This window comes from Bidens hawaiensis, unplaced genomic scaffold, assembly GCF_021521415.1.
Source record: "Bidens hawaiensis isolate Kalapana, Puna unplaced genomic scaffold, B.hawaiensis_p1.1 tig00041958_1, whole genome shotgun sequence".
Taxonomy (NCBI): domain Eukaryota; kingdom Viridiplantae; phylum Streptophyta; class Magnoliopsida; order Asterales; family Asteraceae; genus Bidens; species Bidens hawaiensis.
The window spans coordinates 30,074-51,803 of NW_027497446.1; the positions used below are offsets into that span (position 1 = coordinate 30,074).

A 21,730-nucleotide genomic window follows, 5' to 3' on the forward strand; every position below is an offset into this window, starting at 1 on the left:
GATCTCAGCCAAGAAAGAGGCACCTGTTAACTTTTTGACTGGTCCGCGAGAGGGAAGATCTACCCTGCGTCCTGCAGATGTTCTTGTGTTTGGCTGGGCAGGGGGTAAGCATGCATGTATTGACCTCACTGGGGTGTCCCCGTTGGTGGGGCTGAGAGACAGTGGCTTCGTACCGAGACAGACGTTTTTGAGAGCGGAATCTAAAAAGGTTGCTAAGCATGAGGCAGCGTGTTTGGAGAATCAGCATGTGTTCATTTCATTTGCCTTCGACACTTTTGGATCCCTAGCTCCCGAGGCAGTTCGCTTCTTGGAGCGGGTGCAGAAGGTGGTCCACAGTGACTCGCAGAGCCCGAGGAACCAAGAATTTATATTTAGTAGAATAGGCTTTGTGATTCAAAAGGGGATAGCGGCGCAGCTTGTTGCTCGCTTACCCATTATCCAGATGTAGCTTGGTTTGTGTTATATATAATAATAATAATAATAATAATAATAATAATAATAATAATTGTGTTGTTACTTACATCGTTATGCATTTTTTATGGAAAGAAAAGTTCACGAAAACCTCCATGCTTACGTGCCAATGACATGACGAAATGTTTTTCACATTTTACTTAAACTATTACACAAAATGAATTGAGAACTATATGACTATGTAACAAGTGATACAATATGAATAAGAATATAAGATATCAAGCGAGACTCTAAATTATGACACATTTATATTATTAAGAGGATGTTTGGACACCTAAGGACACGCTCAATTTAGTTCTTTGGTATCATCCGTCGGGTGTTTTGTAATTTTCCTTGTGATATCAAGTATGAAAAGTATAATATTTGACGGAAGGCAAGAAGCTACGCGGGCATCGAGCTTCCATTGAAATAATATGTCACGTTTTCTTCACGTCCACGTTCATCATTGCTGACCAATAAACAACAACCAATATTCCACACGACCACATGTGCGGCTCTAACCACTTTGACTTTTCAAAACCTTTGTCCTAAAGCTAACCTACGAAAAACCCTACCCCAATCTCCGCCCAAATGGTAGGTGAATTGTCTAAAATGACCCCACCAACACCATGCAAGTATGCAACCAACCGACATAATATTCCCAGCTAATATGCTTGGATTCTTATTTCTCTTTTCTCATATATAAACCTCTGAATATATATTTGATTATTATAAAACATTTTAAAACAACCAATGGCAGCTGTTAGGTTAATACGTCTACCGAGGCCGTCATCGGCTCTTGGTAGAGCACCTTCTTTGGAAGGTGTATTGGCAATGAGGTTTACATGCATGGCAGCTGGTTTTGGGTCCGAAAACAATCAAGTGGCTCGAGATATTGAGAAGAAACCGGTAGCGTTACCTAAAGCCGCCACTTACTTGGTGGCGGATTTAGAGGGCTCAGTGGTTGAACCAACATCACCAATAAGTGAGAGAGTAGTAGACTTTGCTACCTTAATGGTTTTCTTGAGAAGTAATAGTTTAAGCATGTTAAAGGTTGTTACAAGACGTAGACAGTGGAATCTAATCATCCAATCACTAGTCGAAAAGGTAACATTACTTCTCTATATCGTTAACAGTAGTAACCGCATGAAATACATATGACAATAATTTCGGTTCACCATTAAGTTTTTGTAACTTCTTGTAGTTGAAACCATATATAATTTTGATCTTGCATGGGAACTTGCAGGTAATAATGGACTCACGATTTCTAACGATGTTTGGTGTAGTAGGAACCTTGCTTGGTTCTGTGTTATGCTTCCTCGAGGTATCATAAATTGTGTTCAATTAAGAATTTAGCAAATAAAGGAATTGAAATCATGCGCATAACATGTTAATTAATGTAGTTTGGATTAATCTTTAGGGTGTTTTCCTGGTTGTGCATTCTTACCTCGGGTATTTTCAAGCCATCTACCACCATACCGATCATGGACATATCATGGATATACTCATCAAATCCCTAGGTATAACTCTCATTGTGTGCCCCGACATTATTATATGAAACCCATAATATATTTGTTTTCGGCACCTACAGACATGTTCTTAGTAGGAACCGCTATGCTTATATTTGGGATGGGGTTACATGTCATGTTCTTTGGATCACAAGCTTCAGAAGGCCGGTCTGTTCCATCATCCAACTTTTTTGGTCTTTTCTATCTCAAGGTATATAACCAACAACACTATAAATTTTTTAACCCGTGTTTAATAGTTAGAACATGATCGTTAAGTATAACCGTGTTTACCAACAATTTAAAAACAATCTTGATCGATATTACTGTAGGAGTTTCCATCATGGGCTGGAATGAAGTCGATCTATGAAGCAAAGTCCAAAATCGGGCATGCCTTAATGTTGTTGCTTCAAGTTGGAGTGTTGGAGAAGTTCAAGAGCATACCTTTGGTTACGGGGCTAGATCTCGCTTGTTTTGCTGCAGCCGTGTTTGTTTCTGCTGCTGGTTTATTCATACTCTCACAACTGTCTACGGGCACTAAACCTTAATATTCGTAGGTATTACTAATGATTCTTTGGTCCACTTAATTATAGGTGGTGGTATATAATTAAGGTTGTATATCATTGGTTTAAGATTAATCAATATTTTTTTTTTCATTTATACGTATATAATTATGTTTATAGGAATTAAAAGTCTTTCTGGTTGCGTACTATTGCTCTTTTAGAAATATTATGTGCAAGTCAAAACATATGAAATGAAGATCTAAAATTTATAAAGAAAATTCAAAAGCAAGAACACTAAAGTTAAGCATGCATAAAACAAGTTTCTATATCATATATGCGTTGATTAAGAGTGAGACGGAGCGTTGGTATTGCTTGAAACATCACACGAATTGCAGTCAACAAACATACCTTTGACTTTTAAAGTGGAATATCCAAATAGCTAGGCTATAATAAGTCTACATTGATGCTAAAAGGTCTCGAACTTCTGCAACGGTGGGAATGTTTTCACCTGGATAGACCGTGACAGCAAGTTGAGCAAAGCTATCATACTTGTCCAAAAATTCTTTCTGTCAAATATTGCCAGTCATCATATGGTTATTTTATCTATTTAGAATGAAGAAAACTTTTGTATCTTTATAAGAAATACCTTGCATTTATCCCATAGTGTAGGTACCAGATCCTCACAGGTAAAGTTCTTCATCAGTTTCTTATGCACTGCAGTGATGTGTTTGTCAACCTATGTGCATAACTAGTCTCATTAATGTATACATCATAAATTGGTTTTATATAAGCTTTTAATTGAGTAACTCACCCCGGTTAAATTGACCTTTATCACCTTTCTAAAATCTGTTTTTGTCAATCCAGCTTGGAATTGGATCTGTAATTACCAAAACACGGTGATGAAATTTTTAACTGTTTAGATGAGAAAACATAAATACGAATACCGAAACTGACCTCTTCGGGAGCATTAGTTGACATCGCATCCTCAATTCGTTTAGCAAATTGAAAAAGCCGCTCGAATACCTGCAAATTGATGAACCACAACCACCATTAGCATACAGTATAACTAAAAAGAACATAATTATGTTACTTACATAGTATATGGCCAAACTGGTGTGACACTTGCACGATTCATCATATGATTCACATGCTTGATGATAAAATTTAGCTAAAGTTGGCACACAATTAGCCAAGTCATACAGACTGCATAGAACTGCTTCTCATCAGCATCTAATGTAACCATGTTTGAGAAAACTATAATAAAGTAAAATCCTTAATGTTAAAAATTATCAATACCTATTTTGGAATGAAGCGTAGTTTTCTAAGAGAAATATATCCGCGTGTTTTGGATCTGCTTGAGAAATCTTGTCCAGAGTCACAAACATTATACCAATCTGTTGAAAAATATTTTCACCACCAGTTTAGCTTCATTTTTATTTAACTGAGCAATAATTAAGTAAAGTAAGTACTCACAATTTTCATATATGCTTGATCAACCAAATCCCTAGATTGCCCCTGAATATACTGCTCCATGCGCGTTGCAAGCAATGCAAATCTGCACAGTAGGTACCAAGGATATACATAAATGACTTAATGATTACTTTAAAACATAAAATACTTTACCTGGGTACAAATATCATGACACCCGTTTGTTTAACGTTTCTGTCATTTCTTTCTATCTGTTGACGAGCTTCATCTACAAACTGCAATTGAACATACACCAGTGGCGGTTTTCATATGGTGGTAAGCTTACAGTTATTAACATAATAGTTGTAACTTACCCGAGTAAATAGTGTACAAACTTTATCATCAATAGCATCAAGTAAGAGACCTACATATCCAGCAGTTTCTGTTTTTATATCAGAAAGATATCGCTCGGTTATACCATGCATTGGTATGCACAGCAACGGATCAATCTTGTGGGCCCAATCCACTATTGCAAAAAAATCTTCCTGAAAGTTGATAAAAGTATAATAACTTAATAAACTCGAAAGACTGAGAAATTGACCCTAAACAATGTGTAATTACTTGTATTCCATCTAGCAAATCATGAAGTGACACATTTAATGCCCCCATGTCCAATGTACCTACATGTAAATATTCGAGCAAGTAAATATTACATGCGTAAAAAAGAACTACATGTAACATATATCATTATTGTTGATATCAATATTACCAATGTTGGTTTCATTTTCATCCATCTCCATCATGCCTGAATCGTCATCATCGTCATGAATACTTGGTGGATCATGTGAAGAAACTTCGAAGCGCATAAAGAATGCTAAAAATGCACTCTGCAGTTTCAGAAGCAGTGGTGATAAAAACAAGAATGATAGTCTGTGTGTGTGTGTTAAGGATAAAGAAATGTGTTCAAACCTCTTCAACGAGACGTGGGACAAAAACTTCTAGCATTTTGGTAAAAGCTTCAGAAACCATTGAAGTGTCTACATTTTGGTTGGGGGCGGTGGCACCTTCAAACCATACAGTGTGAACCTTTGGTGCTTTAGTACCAGCCCGCAGCTCATTAGCAAATTCACGAGTCTAAATATAGTTCACAAAAAATTAAAACCCATAAGAGGAATTCAATTTCATAGGTTTATAAAGTTTACCTCGTGGCGTAAAAGTTTATTTAAGGAGCTACAATAAGTTTTCCTCAATGGAGTCAAGCAGTTTTTATCAAGAATCTGTAAGAGCATTATATACTATTCAGTATTATAAACACAAATCAATTATTAATTACTGAGGTTACATGTAATTAACCTTCAGGTGATGCAACAGACGTGCATAAGTCCTGCATTTATTGTGAAGATCAGCATGATCAGGTTTCTGTAGTTGCCCCCGCTGCACATAGTCAAAATACACATTAAATTATGGTTGGCATGAGTAGAAATTAAAAAAAAATTGGACTCTAAGAAACAAACCTGTGAGATGTTTTTTGTATCACTCATAATAGAATCTACCAAATGAACAAAATAGTCTCTTAAAAAAGCACAGGATTTTCGAGCAAAAGTCAACTTTGTTATCTCAAGGAATGCCTTCTTTTCCTTCACCTGTGCAGAAAATGCATAAAATGTAACACTTTTTTTTTAAATAAACATTATAACTAACATGGATAAGTATATAAGACTAATGTATATACTGCTCTAGTTGCTGTATAGCTGGGATCCAAAGCATCAAAACCACACAAAGCAGTTTTTAGCCATTCACATGCTTCAATATATTTACGCAGATGTGACTCATCAAAGGTGCCTTCACTTAAACAATCTGAAATCTGTAATGGATACAATCATATTATGATCAAAAGTATGACTGCATAAGTTATTACTGAATGAAAATAGTCTACCTCTGTAGGGACATGCAATGTTTCAAGAAGACTATCAAGTTCCGCAGCTAAAGCTTTATAATTAAATGACTGCATTTCCAGCTTGTTATTACGTGCTTCTATCTGTGAATTATAATACTTGATTAGCATGTATATCTTAGAAATATGAATTATATTATAGCATAATGTTCTTACGGACTCAATGTCTTCTCGCATATGTCTAAGCTTCAAGTTAAAAAGGTGCAGCCATTGATCCATATCTTCCACACAAATTGTGGCTGACTCAATTCCATGTAATACCTGTGGGATTATAATGATTATAAGTTTAATACTTTCAGAATGCACAAAATATGCTGAAATTCATATAAAAAGCTTATTTGTAATAGAACATTCGTATATTCTTATATTATAAGTGATTTACCTCATCGACTAAATGCTCGCTTTCCAAAATCGCGTGCACATTTGCTGCTTCCAAAGCATGAAGTTCCCGCTTTAACCTTTCAGAAAAGACTTCTGCTTCCCCAATGCCCATGACATATCTAGTCACAATGCCATTGCCAAAATTATCAAAAAAAATTAAGATAACCTACAATTGAGTATTTAAACAAAGGAACTTATGTTGTGATGTAGATTATTAAATGCAGCAGAACATTTATCATAAACTGCTTAATAAAAATATCATTTAGTATAAACAAAAATATATACATATATATACGTACGTGCCTAGAAGAGCTTCTATTTCCTCTTCTTCTGCTTGTGACACTCCACCTGTACCTGAGGTGTCAACTCCTGAAAACAGATCTCCAGAAGATACATCTTTAAAATTCTGTTGGTTAGCAAATGCTGATGTGTGTTCCTATAAAAGTAAAAGCATTACGTTACAAAAAAAGTTATAAGCAAAAAGTACAGTCAAATGATAGTACTAGAAGAATGCACACACACCTTAGCCCAAAGAGCTAACTCGACAATATCAATACCAACAACTTTCGGTAGACGGCCCAATGCATCTTTGATAATATGAAGCATACAGACCAACAGACGATTCCTAGAAGTCAGAAAATCTTACCAATTATAGACTAGCATATTTATAATATTAAAGTCCGATGTACATGAAACCAGGACTAATTACCTGTCATCAAGATTGAGCATGGTCCACTGAATAGGAGCAACTCTCTGGTTTCTGAGATTATCAAAACCCTATTGGCAGATTAGTCCTCTATAACATAATGAAATAATTTGCAATAATTTGTAGGCATAGAAAAAGATTCATTACCAGCACGAATGTGCATCCACTGGGGTCAGTAGTTAATACCTCCACCTTCCCAAGATTCTTGAGCTTGTATATTTTCGCTTGCTTCATATGTAGAGATTTTCAGAAATAATTTGAAAAATTATGAATCTTAATAAGCAAAGAAATACACATCTAACAGATGATCATACAGACGTGTTTGAGACAGAAAAGACCTCAAAACTTAAAAGTTAAATTTGTAAATGAACATTGTTTGTATGTACAGAATGTAGGTGAAACAAAAGTGGCAATAGAGATAGAAAGAAAGAAAGCAAGCAAGTTATGGCATATACCTCAAGAGTATTGGCATCCACGTACTTTAAGACACGGAGAAACGCCTTAGTTTGTTTACCTGTATCTTGTGCTGCATAAACCACAGATAGTCAAAGATGAGATTACAAAGAGCATCTGTAATCTCAAAAATCACTAAGATTGGCGTCAACAAGAGAATTCTCATTAGTCAAAGATGAGATTACATAAACCATAATTAAGTGCCCATATCATTAATTTCAACCCAAAAAAAATCACTAAATGAGAATTCTGGAATTTAGTTTGTTAATATTCTTCAACAAGTGAAACAAGCAAGCAGCCCACAGAGCAAACATGTAAGATTGGCGTCAACAAGAGATATCAAACCAGGTTCTATATCTAATGATTAACACATATAGGGATGTAAACGAACCAAACGTTCACTTTCGTTAACCATTTGGCGGGAAGTTCATTTACGTCCATTCGTTTAATAAATGAGCGAACACGAACAAGGAAATTTGTCCTTCTAGTTAAATGAACGAACATGAACAGAGGCTGCGTTCGTTCATTAGTGTTCATGAACGTTCGGTAATTTGTTCATTTATGTTTGTTTACATTCGTTTTTTTATATTCGTTAGTTAAAGGTTTGTTCTATATTTTAAATTTTTATTAATAATTCATTTGTACTAACCAATCTAACATTTAAATTTTATAATTATATTGTTTATGCTCAGTTCGTTTTGTTAATGGTCTGTTTTATAAAATCTTGCTTTTACTATCAACAAGTCTAAACTTGTGCTTCGTTGACATTATCAGAATATAACCATCGATCGGGGATGATTATGTTTATGATTATTATAATCACAAGTTCTTAACTTTATATTCAATTAAGTTGGTCATCTCTAAAGTTTTGCTTCAAGAATGTTGTTTTTTATTCTTTCTTAAATAATACATGTTTGTTTGCGTTCGTGAACAAGTTCAATTCCTTAATGAACGAACACGAAAAAATTTTTCCGTTTAGTTAGCGTTCATGAACCATTCGTCAAAAAGTTTAATGCTAAACGAACGAACATTAACAAGGCTTCCTTCGGTTCGGTTCGGTTACAGCCCTATCTGCTATCACTTCTATATCACATTATAACCGGTTTGAAGTTTCAAATGGAGTACAGAACTAGTTCTACATTGATGCTAATAAATAACAATAATAACTGGATACTTCCAATATTACTAAACATGTCAATATCATTAACCTAATTATAAGTTTACAGAACTAGTAATGATGAATTGAATTAATCTTACAGGTGACTGCAAGAACCCTAGGTTTAGGCGCAGTCTGGCCTTTGCCAATTTTGCCTTTAGACCATGCGCCTTTGCTTTTGGAACAACGAATCGACATTACAACCTTCTGTTTCGAGCCTTCAATTGCCGCTTCGCAGGCTCGCATCAGCTGCTTATCAGATTTCGCCATTAACGCTTATCTTCAAAACCAGAAGAAATGTGTTCTGTTCTCAGATCTTTCGATCTCTCTCGTAATCGAAACCAATTACAGAGACAAGAAGCATTACGCCAGATGTACGGATACAACTTAACTGTTTGTGACTCATTTCATTTCATGCACGTAACGGTGATGGTAATATTATTTTAAGTCAGTTGCGAAAACGGTCCCTGTGCTACTCTCATGTTTTCATTTGTCATCTTTCAAGTTTGTTATTTAACTAGTGTTGGTGATTTTAGTGTTATTAAAGTCATTTCTAATAATTGGATTTAGTTAAAGAGCATTTTCATCTTTTTATATTTAAACATCCAAACGATTTACAATGAAGTGGCAGGTAAGCGGACAACAAGCTGCGCCGCAACCCCCTTTTGGATAGCAAACCCAATCCGACTAAAAACAAAGTGAGGGGAGTTATTTTCATCCTATCCCTTAAAATTTAATTTATGTGAGGGGAGTTTGCAAATTATAGGGTGAAGTTGTGACTGGTTTTGAGCGTTTATTATAGGGTGGAGAGAGAAAAGTTAGGATTTTTTGTAAATTTGAGGAAACTTTGTTTGCCCCTATTTATTTTTTAATATTTGTTGAATTTGTTGCGAATAGAGAAGAGAGAAAACTGCAATGATAAAAGTATAAAAAATATTATTATTTAATTGAATAAAAGAGATAATTGTAGTGTTTTTTAGTATAATTATAGAGACGGGGATGTGGGGTAGGTTGAGAATGCTCTTAGAGTATACATTGATCTAAGTTAGGAGGTCTGGTGTATACATTAAATAAGACTATTCTAACTTAAGTATAATAGAATTTCACATGTTAGAATCTCTAGTTCTTGTGAATTTTATGTCTTATCCGATTATAGATCTCGTAATAAGTGAAATACACGTGATTCAGAAAGATATCTAGTCTTGCAGGAACGTACCCCCTCCAATGATTCACAAAATTATCCGACTTTCCGATTATTATTTTTTTCCCTTTTACTATTTATGATGTGATGGATTTAGTAGAAGAGAGTACATCTATGGGTGAGACTAAACATACCCTTCTATGAGTAAAAGTAGAGTTATAATGTGATGGATTTAGTAAAAGAAATGATACATTCAGTTATACTCGTATGAGAGGATACGTTTAGTTCAACTCTTTATTTATTTGTGTGATTACGACTTAGACCTATATTTATAGCATATGTGACCTTTTCCTCTTTCGGGTTTAGTTGGACACCTTAGATGGTACCCATAGATCTATATATGTTTCCACTAGATATTATGTACATACTGACCCTCAAAGTGTTTCATGATAAATTTCAGCTTGCTCCTGGCTCAGGCTGACATGATAAAAGACACCATGATCAAACATGAGACAAGTTGAAGAAGGAACACCATGAAAGAATATCAACTTTCAAACCAATGATTAACTTGTTACACAACCCATAAAAATTAATGGCAAGAAATTATCTAAAGTCTAAACCCACCTAGCTTTAGTCAATCCTATACAAATCATAAATACTACAATATAAATAACTTTTGCACAGAAAAAATGCTCCAACACAGAATAACATTAACCAGCTACTGTAAATTGCATCAACCTAAAGGCTTAGCCTTGCGTATATGACCCATGCTATTCGCAAGATCTTTCCTCGTGCAAACCGGAAACATATTTATATTCTTTAACACCTTCAACCGCCACAAAACATATGGGAAACTAAGCTGATCACGTGAGGTAAACCTAACAACCTCGTTGAACCAAAGACACATCAACAAATTAGTCATCGGTGCATGCTCTCTCACGATCACAGAAGCCTCATTCAAAGCTGCACAAAAACAAAAATTACACATTCAAACCACTAACATTATGCAAAGATGTTAAATGACTTGATACCTTTATTTCCATTGAATCTTTTATCTTCAGGGAGAACATCATGGTGGTATTGAGTAATTTGTACTTCCACTTCTTCTGGTGTAGCTTTGTTTTTCTTCACAACCGCCTTTGCCTCGTCATACACACTACTGCGAGCCCCATGTACAGATATTGCAAAAACGGATTTTGAACGCCATAAAAGTGCCTCGAATACCCCTAATGGGTCCCGTCTAAATTGGGATTTTGAATCTACCCAGATGGAATATTTTGCATTTGGAAAGAGACGATGCGCCAGCATCTGATGACATCAGCACCATATGTTACTACATAGCACTCGGGATATGATTTTAAAAATTAATATAATAGTGATAATAACCTTTGGGATTTTCCCATTCAGCCTCTAATCTCTAAAGGGAAGATTTTTAACAATAACAATACGCCATTTTCCAATGAAACGATCTTTGTTAATAATATTTCCCTGTTGTTCCTGTGCTGCAAGAGTAATTTCATCCCAAAATGCTACATAGCAGACCTATATGAATCTATTCTGTAAGATTAATAAAAAGGGATATTTATATTAGTACAGATTTTGCATATAAATAATATGCAGACCTTCTGAAGTGATGTGTCTGTCATCCCAATAGGCTGATAAAGATCATCTCCGCCACCAAATGCACAAGTGGAAACCACACTTTTGCAAGTTTGCATGTAACTTTTATCTTCGTTTGATATAGCAAAACCTCCATCTTCACCGTAGAAACCACAGTGTAGAGATGCAGTTTCATTCACCTTAAAACTTTGTTCTCTTTGATCAAGAGTTTGATAACCAGTAAACAAATTAAACCTCGTGGTTCCCAACTCCGGTAGAGCATGTTTATCATAAGGTGCATTACTCTCTGATAAATATATCACTTTCTTTATAGGAACAGATAAATCTTTATTAAGTGGAAAATCCAGATGCTCAAGTTCATCAGTAGGTAAAAGCTTCAAACAACCTGATATAATATAAACAATGTCATAAAATAGATTTTAGGAGAAAAACCTACAATCTAAAAGAATTAAAGCTAAATGGACAGAAAGGGGTGGGATCCAGTACAAACAACTCTTAACGCAAGAAGCGTACAAATAACTAGAGTAATTACTATTACGCTATTGTTTTTTAACTACTGTCATTATTATTATGCTACAATAGAATGAAGTAGCGTTAATATAATTACTCTAGTTATTTGTACACTTCTCACGTTAAGAGTTGGTTGTATTGCTCCTAACACTAGGTTGAAATCCCCATATTAAACCTAAATAGATTGCAATTTTCCAAACTTAACCTAAAAGTGTAGTTATTGAATGCACTAGGCGCACTCAAGGCGCATAGGCCTCGTCTGGGGCCTAGGTGCAAGGCGCAAAAAAAGCGAGGGCCCAAGAGAAAGATAGCGCACTTATATAAAATAAAATAAACAAAAGCTATTATATAGCATTTAATATCTATTTAGTACCAAAAATATTAAAAGAGTCAAGATTTAATGTCATTCCAAAACTTGAATAACAAAAGGTTCAAAGAAAGTACCAGAATATTCAAAAAGCATGAAAACCAAACATTCAAAAAACAATAAATAGTAAAGGTTCAAATGATCATTGTTCTTAATCCATCGTCAATACCAATAGAGGTGTCGTCAACTTAAAAAAGCGAGGGCCTAGGAATCAGAAGTGCATATATTGGGCCCTCACCCGGAAAACGGGCCTAGATGCAAGAAGCGAGGGCTTTTAATAACTATACCTAAAAGTACAATCACAAAATTACATTTTAAATGCTATCGTGTTTATCATTATGGGAACCAACAACCAATGAACTACAACCGCATGATCCCGGTAAAATCAGTTATAATTTTAAAGATCAATGGCTTTACAAGCTAGTGTGTCAAATTCAGCCCCATGGCCACCTGCTTTTGAAGATCAGGACTACGGTCATTTGCTATGCAATTTGTTTTAACATATGGATGACACAATCAAGCACAATATGAATTTGTTGGCAAATGTTTAGATTTTCGAGGCGATCGAAGCATGTTTATCTTAGCGTCCGGTTCGCTTAGCTATGATTGCGGGGGAGTATCGGATACTAGATTTATTGTTATGAGCCAACAGGCCTATTATATATCTAGGGATTGCATTCGGTTTCCTAGTTTTACTACCACTAAAAAAAATTAGTGCATTGTTCGAATTGTTCTGTATTAATCAACTTAGTTTAATTTTACTATCTTACAAAAACTAAAATCTAGAAAATTTATAGCTAAAAAGATTGAAATCCCCAAATTAAACCTAAATATATTAATATTCCCAAATTGAAATCAAGAACATTGCCATGATCACATTAATTTCACTCAAACAACACATAACACTATGTCCAATCACATAAATACAATCTAATTGCTAAAGTTAAATATGCTTACGTGGAGCATCAAGGCGATTCAAGTTATCCACGGGTTTCTTAACGGGTACTTCAACATTAGGTTTCAATCGACGGGTTTCAAGTTCTAATTTACCGGGTCTGGATCTCCAGCGAATATTAGAAGCCTCGTAAACAAGTAGTAGTAATAATGCGGTAATAAATAAGAACAGTGGCCACCATCTGGTTAGCTGTTTGCAAGTTCGTTTAGCTAATTCGCCTTTGCCTCGGAAGTCTGATTTACGGCGTTTGCGTCGTGGTCTGGAACGCATCTTGCTGCTGAATTCATCGGGAAAGTCGTCGGTTATTGGAATGGATGTACTGTTGTTGTTGAACATGTGGTGGAATGTGATGCTGGAGATCTGTATGTAGTGTGTACACCGGTGATGTGATTGATTGAAGCTGACTCCGTTGATAGTCCGGGTTATGTTTTATTTGTTCGAACGTCGAACAGTGGTGAGCCGACTTTGGATCTTGAAAAAGAGAGAGAGATAATTACACAGAGAACGGATTAGGGATGAGTTCGGTAATATATCGATACTAATCATGAATTTCTAAAATTTAAAAGTTTGGCATCGGTGCCGAAAATACTTGGTTGGTTTGGTTTGGTACTGATGGTGCTCATTTCAGTACTGATACCTGGACTCATCCACTAAAATAACAGAGTTTTAAATTTAGTTATCGAATTTGAGGAATTATATTCGGTGAAATGTAATACTTTATGTTAAGGATACACGAAGCGAAAAACTGATATTTTGATTTAATTTTTTCTTAAAAATTAAAAACTGAATTTTTAGTTTGGTTTCGGTTTTTTATTTGGTTTTAGCTAAAATCTGGTCAAGCTGACTTATGCACGTCCCGCTTGATTTTTTGAGCGGATATCCGCATGGGCTCTCGAAACCTCATGGTATATGGGTTGCGCCCATTATTACTTTAGTGTTGATGTTATAATAATGTTAAACGAGCGTTTACTTAACACCTCCCAACTCCGATGAACCATCCCACCTTTTCTTGACATCATGCCTCATACCATACCTCCGTTTATCGAAGACGCTACAAACAAACACAGCAATCATTAACCATGTATTTCGTCTATTATGGAGGACAACAATTGATCATAAAAGTTTTAGCCATGGAGAAGAACAATTAATCATCTTTCTAGCAATTCAACAATCAACATTGTAATTAGAAAACAACTCTTCGAATCTTGCTTTGAACGACTCTTTTTGGAGAAGCTCATCAAAACTAGGAGAATAAGAATGTTGAAATTTCAGTGTACGTGTTAATAATGTCAACAACTTTATAATAATTTGTAGCAGCAATAACAACCACCCCCTTTATCAAATTCGGACTTTGAATGCAAGTTTGATAAAGATCAAATCCTCTATGTTATACAATTCAGTGAATCATATAACCCAATTAGTATTTTGGGATCAATAACAGATTCAATAAAAGATTTTATTCAAAATTCATTTAAATTCAATTCAAGTACCGGTAGTGTTACTCATGAATGAACATTGAGATCCACAAACGTAATTTTTCAAACTTAACAAAACTTGTAATATGGATAAACACGTGAGTATTGGTTTAATTAACTATTTTATTTCAAAGAGTACAACTTTCATTTGGTTATGAAAGTAGCCTAATAATAAAAAATAATTAACACAAATGAGATAACGTAGATTAAAAAGCAAAATCAATCTATAACTTACAACAACATTTAAATAACTTGATAATCATAAAATAAACTTACCTATACCATTGTTTATAGCCATGAAATATATTGTTACAAGCATTGCAAGCTCATTGACTTTTACCAAAAGAAACTTGTATTAATTTTCAGACTTATATATAATATATCTTTTTTCTTCTTCATTTCACATTAGTTAATGCATATCTAGAATCATTGAAGAACATTCCACAAATGAAGTAATCTTAAACATCAGCAATGGCATGCCATCTATGAACCCCTGTAAATTCAAAAGTCAAACCCCTGTTTCCATTGTTTTCAAAGACCCAATCAATTCAAAACCTCTCTATATAAATAAAAATCCTCATCCCCTCATCAAACCTCTTTCAATCTCCCACAAATTATTATTATTATTATTATTATTATTATTATTATTATCCTCGTCCAAGTCAAAATGCAACCTCAAAAAACATCATATTCAACATCCTCAACAACATTACACCGTCTAAACCACCTCCTGTCGGAACACCCCACCGTTGTCGGATTCCGTTGGAGCCACGCCCAATCATGGGGCGCCACGTGGGTCTTCCTCCTCTCCTCCATCTCCTTCTACTTCGCCGTCTCCGTCACCCTCCACGTTATCCTCTTACTCCTCCGCCGCCGCACCCGTCCCGTCCCCCTGGGCCCCATACCCGCCGTCCACAGCCTCGCCATGTCAGCAATCTCCGCCGTCATCCTCGCCGGAACCCTAGCCTCAGCCGCCGCAGAGATCCGAGACACACGCTGGCTGTGGGGCCGGACTAAAACCCCAATCCAATGGCTATTATGTTTCCCACTCGGCACGCGCTCTTCCGGGCGCGTGTTCTTTTGGTCATACGCGTTTTATGTATCACGTTACCTCCATATATTTCGTACCCTTTTTATCATTTTACGTCGTCGTAGGCTTACCCTATTCCATCTCTTTGCAAATTCCATTCCGATAGTAATGTCGTTCCTTTGGCTTGAATTCTCGCAATCCTTTCAAGTACTCGAAATCATTTTCACTTGTTTCACGTATTCGGTCGTGTATGGGTACCGGTTCTGGATGGAACTGGGGCTACCAACGGCGTCGTTTCCGTTGGTAGCCAATATTCAAATGATATTACTTGGGATGAATTTGATTTGTCATTGTGGGGTGTTGTGTTTGCAAATATGGGGAGGTGGGTGTAATGGAATTGGGGCTTGGATTATTAACTCGGTCATTAACGGGGCTTTCTTGTTCATGTTCTTGAATTCGTTCATTAAAATGCGCTGGATTCGAAAAAAGGCGTTGGAATTAAGGACTACTAATGGTAAAATTGATTAAGTTGTGGTGGTTAAACGGTCTATGGTTAAATAGTCTGAAGGGAAGATCGATCGAGGGTTCAAATCCTGCATTAAGCGTTCAAAAGAAAATTGGAGCTAAAGACTCATTTTTCATGAATCTTCAAACATGAATTGATATGTACAAATTATAAACACAACATTAGATGCGGTCAAGTTTACATGTTTTGTATAGTTGAGAGGTAGGAGCCTTGTTTATTGTTTGTAATTTTAGAGTCAAACAAAGTGCACGATAATGTTGTTTTAATGATATTCTTTTCTCATAGTATTTCTAGAAAGTATTACATAATACTTGTTTTACATGTTCTTTTGAATATGATATATGACAGGGTTGCTAAAATCACAATTCATCATATTTCTTTCTCTTATTATAAGAATTCGATATCACATATAACTTTGAATATATATTCGTTATATATAATACCGAATTGACCAATAACCTAACCACAATAATATACCATTGACAAAATACATGAGATCACATGCCAGATATTAAGGAATTTTGATGAATAAGAAAAGGGCACATGCCAAGTAGAATACTCCTTTAATATTATTATATTAATATATGCATAGATTTTCCTTGTTTTTGTTCTTCGATAAATGCATGTGTTGCTCACAAAATTATTTGGCATATATGGGTCTTGTAGCAAAATATAAGTTAGGAAGTTAACATGGAGGAATATACAAAAATTTTGTTTTGTGGTTGTTTATATTGTTTTATTTGTTTTTAAATGGAAGCAAATATAATTTTCACCTACACTATTTCCTGATTATTCTTTGAATCAACTATTTTTTGTAACTAAATATGATATTATTTTGATTGGAAACGAAAATGACAATCATGTTCTTGAATCACACGTTTTTCTTTCCCACTTGATTGGTTATTCAAGATTGTTGAGGCCCTTCTTTTCACCACGGTTGCCACTAAACATACCATAAGCAAATAAGTGTTCTATAATCACAATCGGGACTATAGTTTGACTGTTTTATTATGTATTTGACTATTATTTAAACTTTGTTAGACATATTACCATTGAATGTTAACTTGTGTTGAATTAAATCTAACTTAGTTCATCATTCTATTATGTTAGATTGTGCTCTAAATCAAATGTAATATGACATTGATCATGAACCTCATGAATTTTCTGAATCCACCATTACTCTTGTTGGGGATTATGAAGTTGGTGCAACATCACTCATGCCCATATTTGATTTGATATGAATCTATGATTGTAAGTTTATTATTGTATATGTGTAATCCGTGTTAAAAACATTAAAGTTTGTCCTTTATAACAAATCTTTAGTTAAAAAACGTTAAAGTCTGTCCGTTTTTTATATCATGGCCACCCAAGTGATATCTTGTTTTTACCATTAATAAACGATAGTTGCAATTAGTTTTACCTTCACAATTAGCTCATAGTTCAAGGACTTTTACTCTACAACTAAACAAGTGATATGAGAATGTGATTTGTATATATGGTACCCATTTAACCTAATTATCAATTTATCATAAGATGATAATTATGTGTGTGCATTACTTGATAACAATTATCATTTTCATAGATAGTCTATAATTAATTAATTATTTAATTGCATTTCATCTTTACGTGAAAAAACTAATAGAAAAATCACACAAACGGCCATTTCCGTAACCATCCTTTGCATTCATGTTTTCTTTCATAGATGTATCAAACAAGTTGGCAAACGTAATAGGATATCCCTGATAATCTAAGAGCATCATATTCCCAAAATTATGTTAGGGGAGTTTGTAGATTATAGAGCGAAGTTTCAAGGGGTTGTGAGTGTAAATTGTAGGTGGAGAAAGAAAAAATAGTGATTTTTTATAAATTTTGGGAAACAAATTTTTTAGTGTAATTATAAATATGAGGAAGGAAAATAGGTTGAGAATACTCTAACATGATAAGTACGTAAATGAAGTATAGAGATAAAACAGTTTCGTATTTAAAGATCTTATAAAAATAGAAATCAATGTTATCCAATCCCACCAACATATTAGCAATTTGAAGAAACACTAATCGACCCCGAGTAGATTATGGATAATCTGGGGGTTAAGTAATGTTTCCCACGAGGGTTAGGTCCGGCAAAGAAGGATGTTCTTCAGATGACCTGCAAAACAGACACCGTGAGCTCGTCACTGAGAAGGGGGGGTTCCTCCTTGTGACCACCCTCCGGCGTGAGAATCAGACTAGATTGCTCTGAATATAAGTGTATATTGAGAGAAATAGCTAGTGAAGGTAAAATACCAGATGATCCTACCGTTCCAAGGTGTTGGAGTATTTATAGCCAAAGGTAGGTTTCCAAGCAGGTACAGCCAGCTGTATAATATTCCTGTTCTACCAACTACGGGCTACGCACGTGCCATGCTGGTTGGTGGGTAGGCAGCGGCTGATAGTGACCAGGCCGGCTGTGTACTATTCCTTTTCCACCAACTGCAGGCTATGTGCGTGCCACGACAAGGGTTGGTGAGTAGGCAGCGGCTAATAGTGACAAACAGTACTAGAGCATGCTCCTCGTACTGTTTGTCGGTGAGCTGTCACCCTGTGATTGGTTCATGGGCTGCTTTGGTCAGATCTTGTCTATTTTGTCCATACCTTGGCAGGTATAGTACAAAAGATCTTCCAGAAGCATACGGACTGGCTCATTTGGGCGGGAGTATTCTCGCCTTGCTCATTCCTTCAGGTGACACTGAATTATTGAGTTAGTGCCTTGTGCGTGTAGCCTTGCTATTAGTGCGGGTAGCCTTCCCTGATGGCTTGTATCCGCAGCTGCGGGGACAGGCGGGGTACTTCACCATTGGGAGGCTTTCCCTGCGTGAACAGCTGGCGTACTGCGCGTAAGGTCTTCATCTCTGAGCATGGTGGGTCCTGCGGAACCAGTTGGTCGTTGCGCAAACGTCCCTCTTCAAGGTGAGTCTTGCGGGTCCAACTGGGCTCTGCTGGGACCTACCTCTTCACAATTCAATCAAAGTTGTACACAACTAACATGCTTACACAAAGTGTAGTTACTTTGAGTAATAATAATATATAGATTAAAACAAAGATGGTGTCTTCCTTTTATATCACATCTAGTCAACCCCATCAAATTAAGATAACATACAAATTTTAAATTTTGTATAACAGTAACACTCGTATATTTTCTAACGCTCACATGATTTGTATCCTCATCATTTAAAAAGATAAGTTTAATCCAACACCTTAATACAATACACATTTAATCTAATTATCTTAAGATAGTTATGTTTTTTCACTACATGATAACAATTATCATTCTCGTATAGATAGTCTATAATTATTTGATTTCATTTTCTCTTTATGCGAAAAAACTAATAGAAAAATCACACAAACGGCCATTTCCGTAACCATCCTTGCATTCATGTGTTTCTTCCATAGATGGATCAAACAAGTTGGCACACATAAAAGTATATTCCTGATAATCTAACATGATACGTATGTAATTAAAGTATAGAGAGAAAACAGTTCCGTATTTAAAAATCTTATAAAAATAGAAATCAGCGTTATCCTATCTCACCAACACATTAGCAAGTCAATCAAAATTGTACTCATGTTTACATATAAAGTGTAGTTACACTTACGCCCTGTTCTTGAGTTTTTATAAATAAAGGAAAGGAAAGGAAAATTAAGGATAGTTAAAAAAATGGGTGTTCTTGAGTTTTTTTTATGATGGAAAGAAAAGAAGTAGGAGGAGTTAGGAGAGATAAAATTGATGTTTTTTCTCAATAAATTATCCTCTAAAAATGGGCTGATTACTAAGGATAAAAAACCAAATTACAATATTACCCACTAATCTTTTCATCTTCTTACTTCATTAGGTTAAGAATATAGTTATCATTTTCTTTGCTCTAATTTTCTTCCAACTCAAGAACACACCTAATTAAAAAAAAATCATTTCCTTTCCTTTATTATCCTTCCCTCTCTTTTCCTTTTCTTTCCTTGATTAAAAAACTCAAAAACAAGGCGTTAAAGAAACAATAATATTTTAGATTAAATCATTAAAATGAAGTAATATACTTAAGATTAAAGTATGAAGTAACATACTCAAGATGATGCATTCCATTAAATCATTAAAATGAAGTAATATACTTAAGATTAAAGTATGAAGTAACATACTCAAGATGATGCATTCCGCCCTTAAAAAAAGTGGCGTCTTCCTTTTACATCACATCTAGTTAACCCCATCAAATAAAGATTACATAAAAATTTCTTTATTTAAATAACACTAACTAGTATATTTTTCTAACTCTACTAATAAATTATTGTCTCATAGTACGTGTGTCCTCATCATCTGAAAAACCAAGTTTTATTCAACACCTTAATTCTGCAATTAAAGAAACACTAAGTGACCCCCGCAGATTAAAGATAATCTCAGGGTTAAGTAGATGTTCCCCACGAGGGTTAGGTCCGGCAAAGATGGTTATTCTTCTCAACCTGCAAAACAGACACCGTGAGCTCGTCACTGAGAAGGGGTGGTTCCTCCTTGTGACCACCCTCCGGCGTGAGAATCAGACTAGATTGCTCTGAATATAAGTGTATATTAAGAGAAATAACTAGAGACGATAAGATAATATCAGATGATATATGATAAGATGTGATCCCCATACCGTTCCAAGGTGTTGGAGTATTTATAGCCGAAGGTAGGTTTCCCAGCAGGTACAGCCAGCTGTATAATATTCCTTTTCCACCAACTGTGGGCTACGTACGTGCCATGCTGGTTGGTGGGTAGGCAGCGGCTGATAGTGACATGGCCGGCTGTGTACTATTCCTTTTCCACCAACTACAGGCTATGTACGTGCCACGATGAGGGTTGGTGGGTAGGCAGCGGCTGATAGTGACATTTTGTACTAGAGCGTGCTCCTCCTCGTACTGTTGTCGGTGAGCTGTCACCCTGTGATTGGTTCATGGGCTGCTTTGGTCAGATCTTGTCTATTTTGTCCATACCTTGGCAGGTATAGTACAAAAGATCTTCCAGAAGCGTACGGACTGGCTCAATTGGGCGGGAGTATTCCCGCCTTGCTCATTCCTTCTTCAGGTGACATTACTGAATTATTGAGTTAGTGCCTTGTGCGTGTAGCCTTACTATTAGTGCGGGTAGCCTTCCCTGATGGCTTGTATCCGCAGCTGCGGGAACAGGCGGGGTACTTTACCATTGGGAGGCTTTTCCTGCGGGAACAGCTGGCGTACTGCGCGTAAGGTCTTCATCTCTCTGAGCATGGTGGGTCCTGCGGATCCAGTTGGTCTTTGCGCAGACGTCCCTCTTCAAGGTGAGTCTTGCGGGTCCAACTGAGCTCAGCTGGGACCTACCTCTTCAAGTCCCTCCAGTCCATTGTTCTTCTCATGAATTGTTAATAAGTGAGGTGAACTTTTGGACTTAAGCAAGGGGTTTTGAAAAGGGTTTTTAGTTTTAAGGTTTTCCGTGTGGATTCTTCCCGCGGTTTTCCTAATGTCACTCGCAGAAATTCCCGACTTTTCTGTTTGATCTTTGGGTATGATGCGGGTAGGTGTGTAACCTCCTCGCAAGTCAGGAGCGTTGAGTT

At 35.9% G+C, this 21,730-nt stretch overlaps 4 protein-coding genes and 1 pseudogene across 6 annotated transcripts; 2 read left to right on the forward strand and 3 right to left on the reverse strand.

The window, feature by feature from the left end:
• The first annotated feature begins 754 nt into the window (after positions 1–754).
• On the forward strand, positions 755–2,516 carry LOC143593358 (uncharacterized). The gene is made up of 5 exons (XM_077073016.1): positions 755–1,557; positions 1,697–1,774; positions 1,871–1,970; positions 2,042–2,169; positions 2,288–2,516. Exons 1-5 carry the CDS (start codon positions 1,204–1,206, stop codon positions 2,501–2,503), a joined length of 876 nt encoding a protein of 291 aa, XP_076929131.1. The 5' UTR covers positions 755–1,203; the 3' UTR covers positions 2,504–2,516.
• A 375-nt stretch (positions 2,517–2,891) lies between these two features.
• On the reverse strand, positions 2,892–8,785 carry LOC143593357 (exocyst complex component SEC3A-like). 3 transcript variants are annotated; one of them, XM_077073014.1, is made up of 25 exons: positions 8,617–8,785; positions 7,362–7,432; positions 7,054–7,134; positions 6,910–6,977; positions 6,723–6,825; positions 6,500–6,636; positions 6,202–6,319; positions 5,976–6,080; positions 5,802–5,903; positions 5,598–5,729; positions 5,380–5,508; positions 5,219–5,299; positions 5,068–5,142; positions 4,835–4,999; positions 4,635–4,752; positions 4,487–4,545; positions 4,240–4,410; positions 4,082–4,161; positions 3,932–4,013; positions 3,755–3,852; positions 3,553–3,661; positions 3,413–3,481; positions 3,270–3,335; positions 3,105–3,194; positions 2,892–3,024 (listed from the first exon to the last, which is right to left on the reverse strand). In XM_077073014.1, the coding sequence occupies exons 1-25, from the start codon at positions 8,783–8,785 to the stop codon at positions 2,914–2,916; spliced, it is 2,589 nt and encodes an 862-aa protein (XP_076929129.1). In that variant the 3' UTR covers positions 2,892–2,913. The 3 variants fall into 3 exon arrangements, with proteins under 3 accessions (XP_076929129.1, XP_076929127.1, XP_076929130.1); XM_077073012.1 differs by having other exon boundaries at positions 5,802–6,080; XM_077073015.1 differs by lacking the exons at positions 2,892–3,024; positions 3,105–3,194; positions 3,270–3,335; positions 3,413–3,481 and having other exon boundaries at positions 3,600–3,671; positions 5,802–6,080.
• Positions 8,786–9,851: 1,066 nt separating this feature from the next.
• Positions 9,852–13,500, reverse strand: LOC143593344 (putative hexosyltransferase MUCI70). The gene is made up of 5 exons (XM_077073002.1): positions 13,111–13,500; positions 11,279–11,661; positions 11,043–11,198; positions 10,688–10,964; positions 9,852–10,619 (listed from the first exon to the last, which is right to left on the reverse strand). The coding sequence occupies exons 1-3, from the start codon at positions 13,442–13,444 to the stop codon at positions 11,067–11,069; spliced, it is 849 nt and encodes a 282-aa protein (XP_076929117.1). The 5' UTR covers positions 13,445–13,500; the 3' UTR covers positions 9,852–10,619; positions 10,688–10,964; positions 11,043–11,066.
• Positions 10,390–10,964, reverse strand: LOC143593349 (putative hexosyltransferase MUCI70). Its single transcript, XM_077073006.1, has 2 exons — positions 10,688–10,964; positions 10,390–10,619 (listed from the first exon to the last, which is right to left on the reverse strand). Exons 1-2 carry the CDS (start codon positions 10,962–10,964, stop codon positions 10,390–10,392), a joined length of 507 nt encoding a protein of 168 aa, XP_076929121.1.
• Positions 13,501–15,202: 1,702 nt separating the features above from the next.
• On the forward strand, positions 15,203–16,384 carry LOC143593346 (fatty acid elongase 3-like pseudogene; annotated as a pseudogene).
• Positions 16,385–21,730: the final 5,346 nt, after the last annotated feature.

What these genes read in the sequence shown, in the direction of transcription:
- LOC143593358 (XM_077073016.1), top strand. Translation starts at nt 1,204, where the DNA reads ATGGCAGCTGTTAGGTTAATACGTCTACCGAGGCCGTCATCGGCTCTT. An exon ending in TATACTCATCAAATCCCTAG is followed by an intron (nt 1,971 to 2,041) that starts GTATAACTCTCA and finishes CGGCACCTACAG; the next exon opens with ACATGTTCTTAGTAGGAACC. An exon ending in TTGGTCTTTTCTATCTCAAG is followed by an intron (nt 2,170 to 2,287) that starts GTATATAACCAA and finishes ATATTACTGTAG; the next exon opens with GAGTTTCCATCATGGGCTGG.
- LOC143593357 (XM_077073012.1), bottom strand. Translation starts at nt 8,785, where the DNA reads ATGGCGAAATCTGATAAGCAGCTGATGCGAGCCTGCGAAGCGGCAATT. An exon ending in GTCTGTTGCATCACCTGAAG is followed by an intron (nt 5,143 to 5,218) that starts GTTAATTACATG and finishes ATGCTCTTACAG; the next exon opens with ATTCTTGATAAAAACTGCTT. An exon ending in CAACTAATGCTCCCGAAGAG is followed by an intron (nt 3,336 to 3,412) that starts GTCAGTTTCGGT and finishes TGGTAATTACAG; the next exon opens with ATCCAATTCCAAGCTGGATT.
- LOC143593349 (XM_077073006.1), bottom strand. Translation starts at nt 10,964, where the DNA reads ATGCTGGCGCATCGTCTCTTTCCAAATGCAAAATATTCCATCTGGGTA. An exon ending in AAGATTCAATGGAAATAAAG is followed by an intron (nt 10,620 to 10,687) that starts GTATCAAGTCAT and finishes GTTTTTGTGCAG; the next exon opens with CTTTGAATGAGGCTTCTGTG.
- LOC143593344 (XM_077073002.1), bottom strand. Translation starts at nt 13,444, where the DNA reads ATGTTCAACAACAACAGTACATCCATTCCAATAACCGACGACTTTCCC. An exon ending in GAATCGCCTTGATGCTCCAC is followed by an intron (nt 11,662 to 13,110) that starts GTAAGCATATTT and finishes ATATTATATCAG; the next exon opens with GTTGTTTGAAGCTTTTACCT. An exon ending in CAGACACATCACTTCAGAAG is followed by an intron (nt 11,199 to 11,278) that starts GTCTGCATATTA and finishes AGATTCATATAG; the next exon opens with GTCTGCTATGTAGCATTTTG.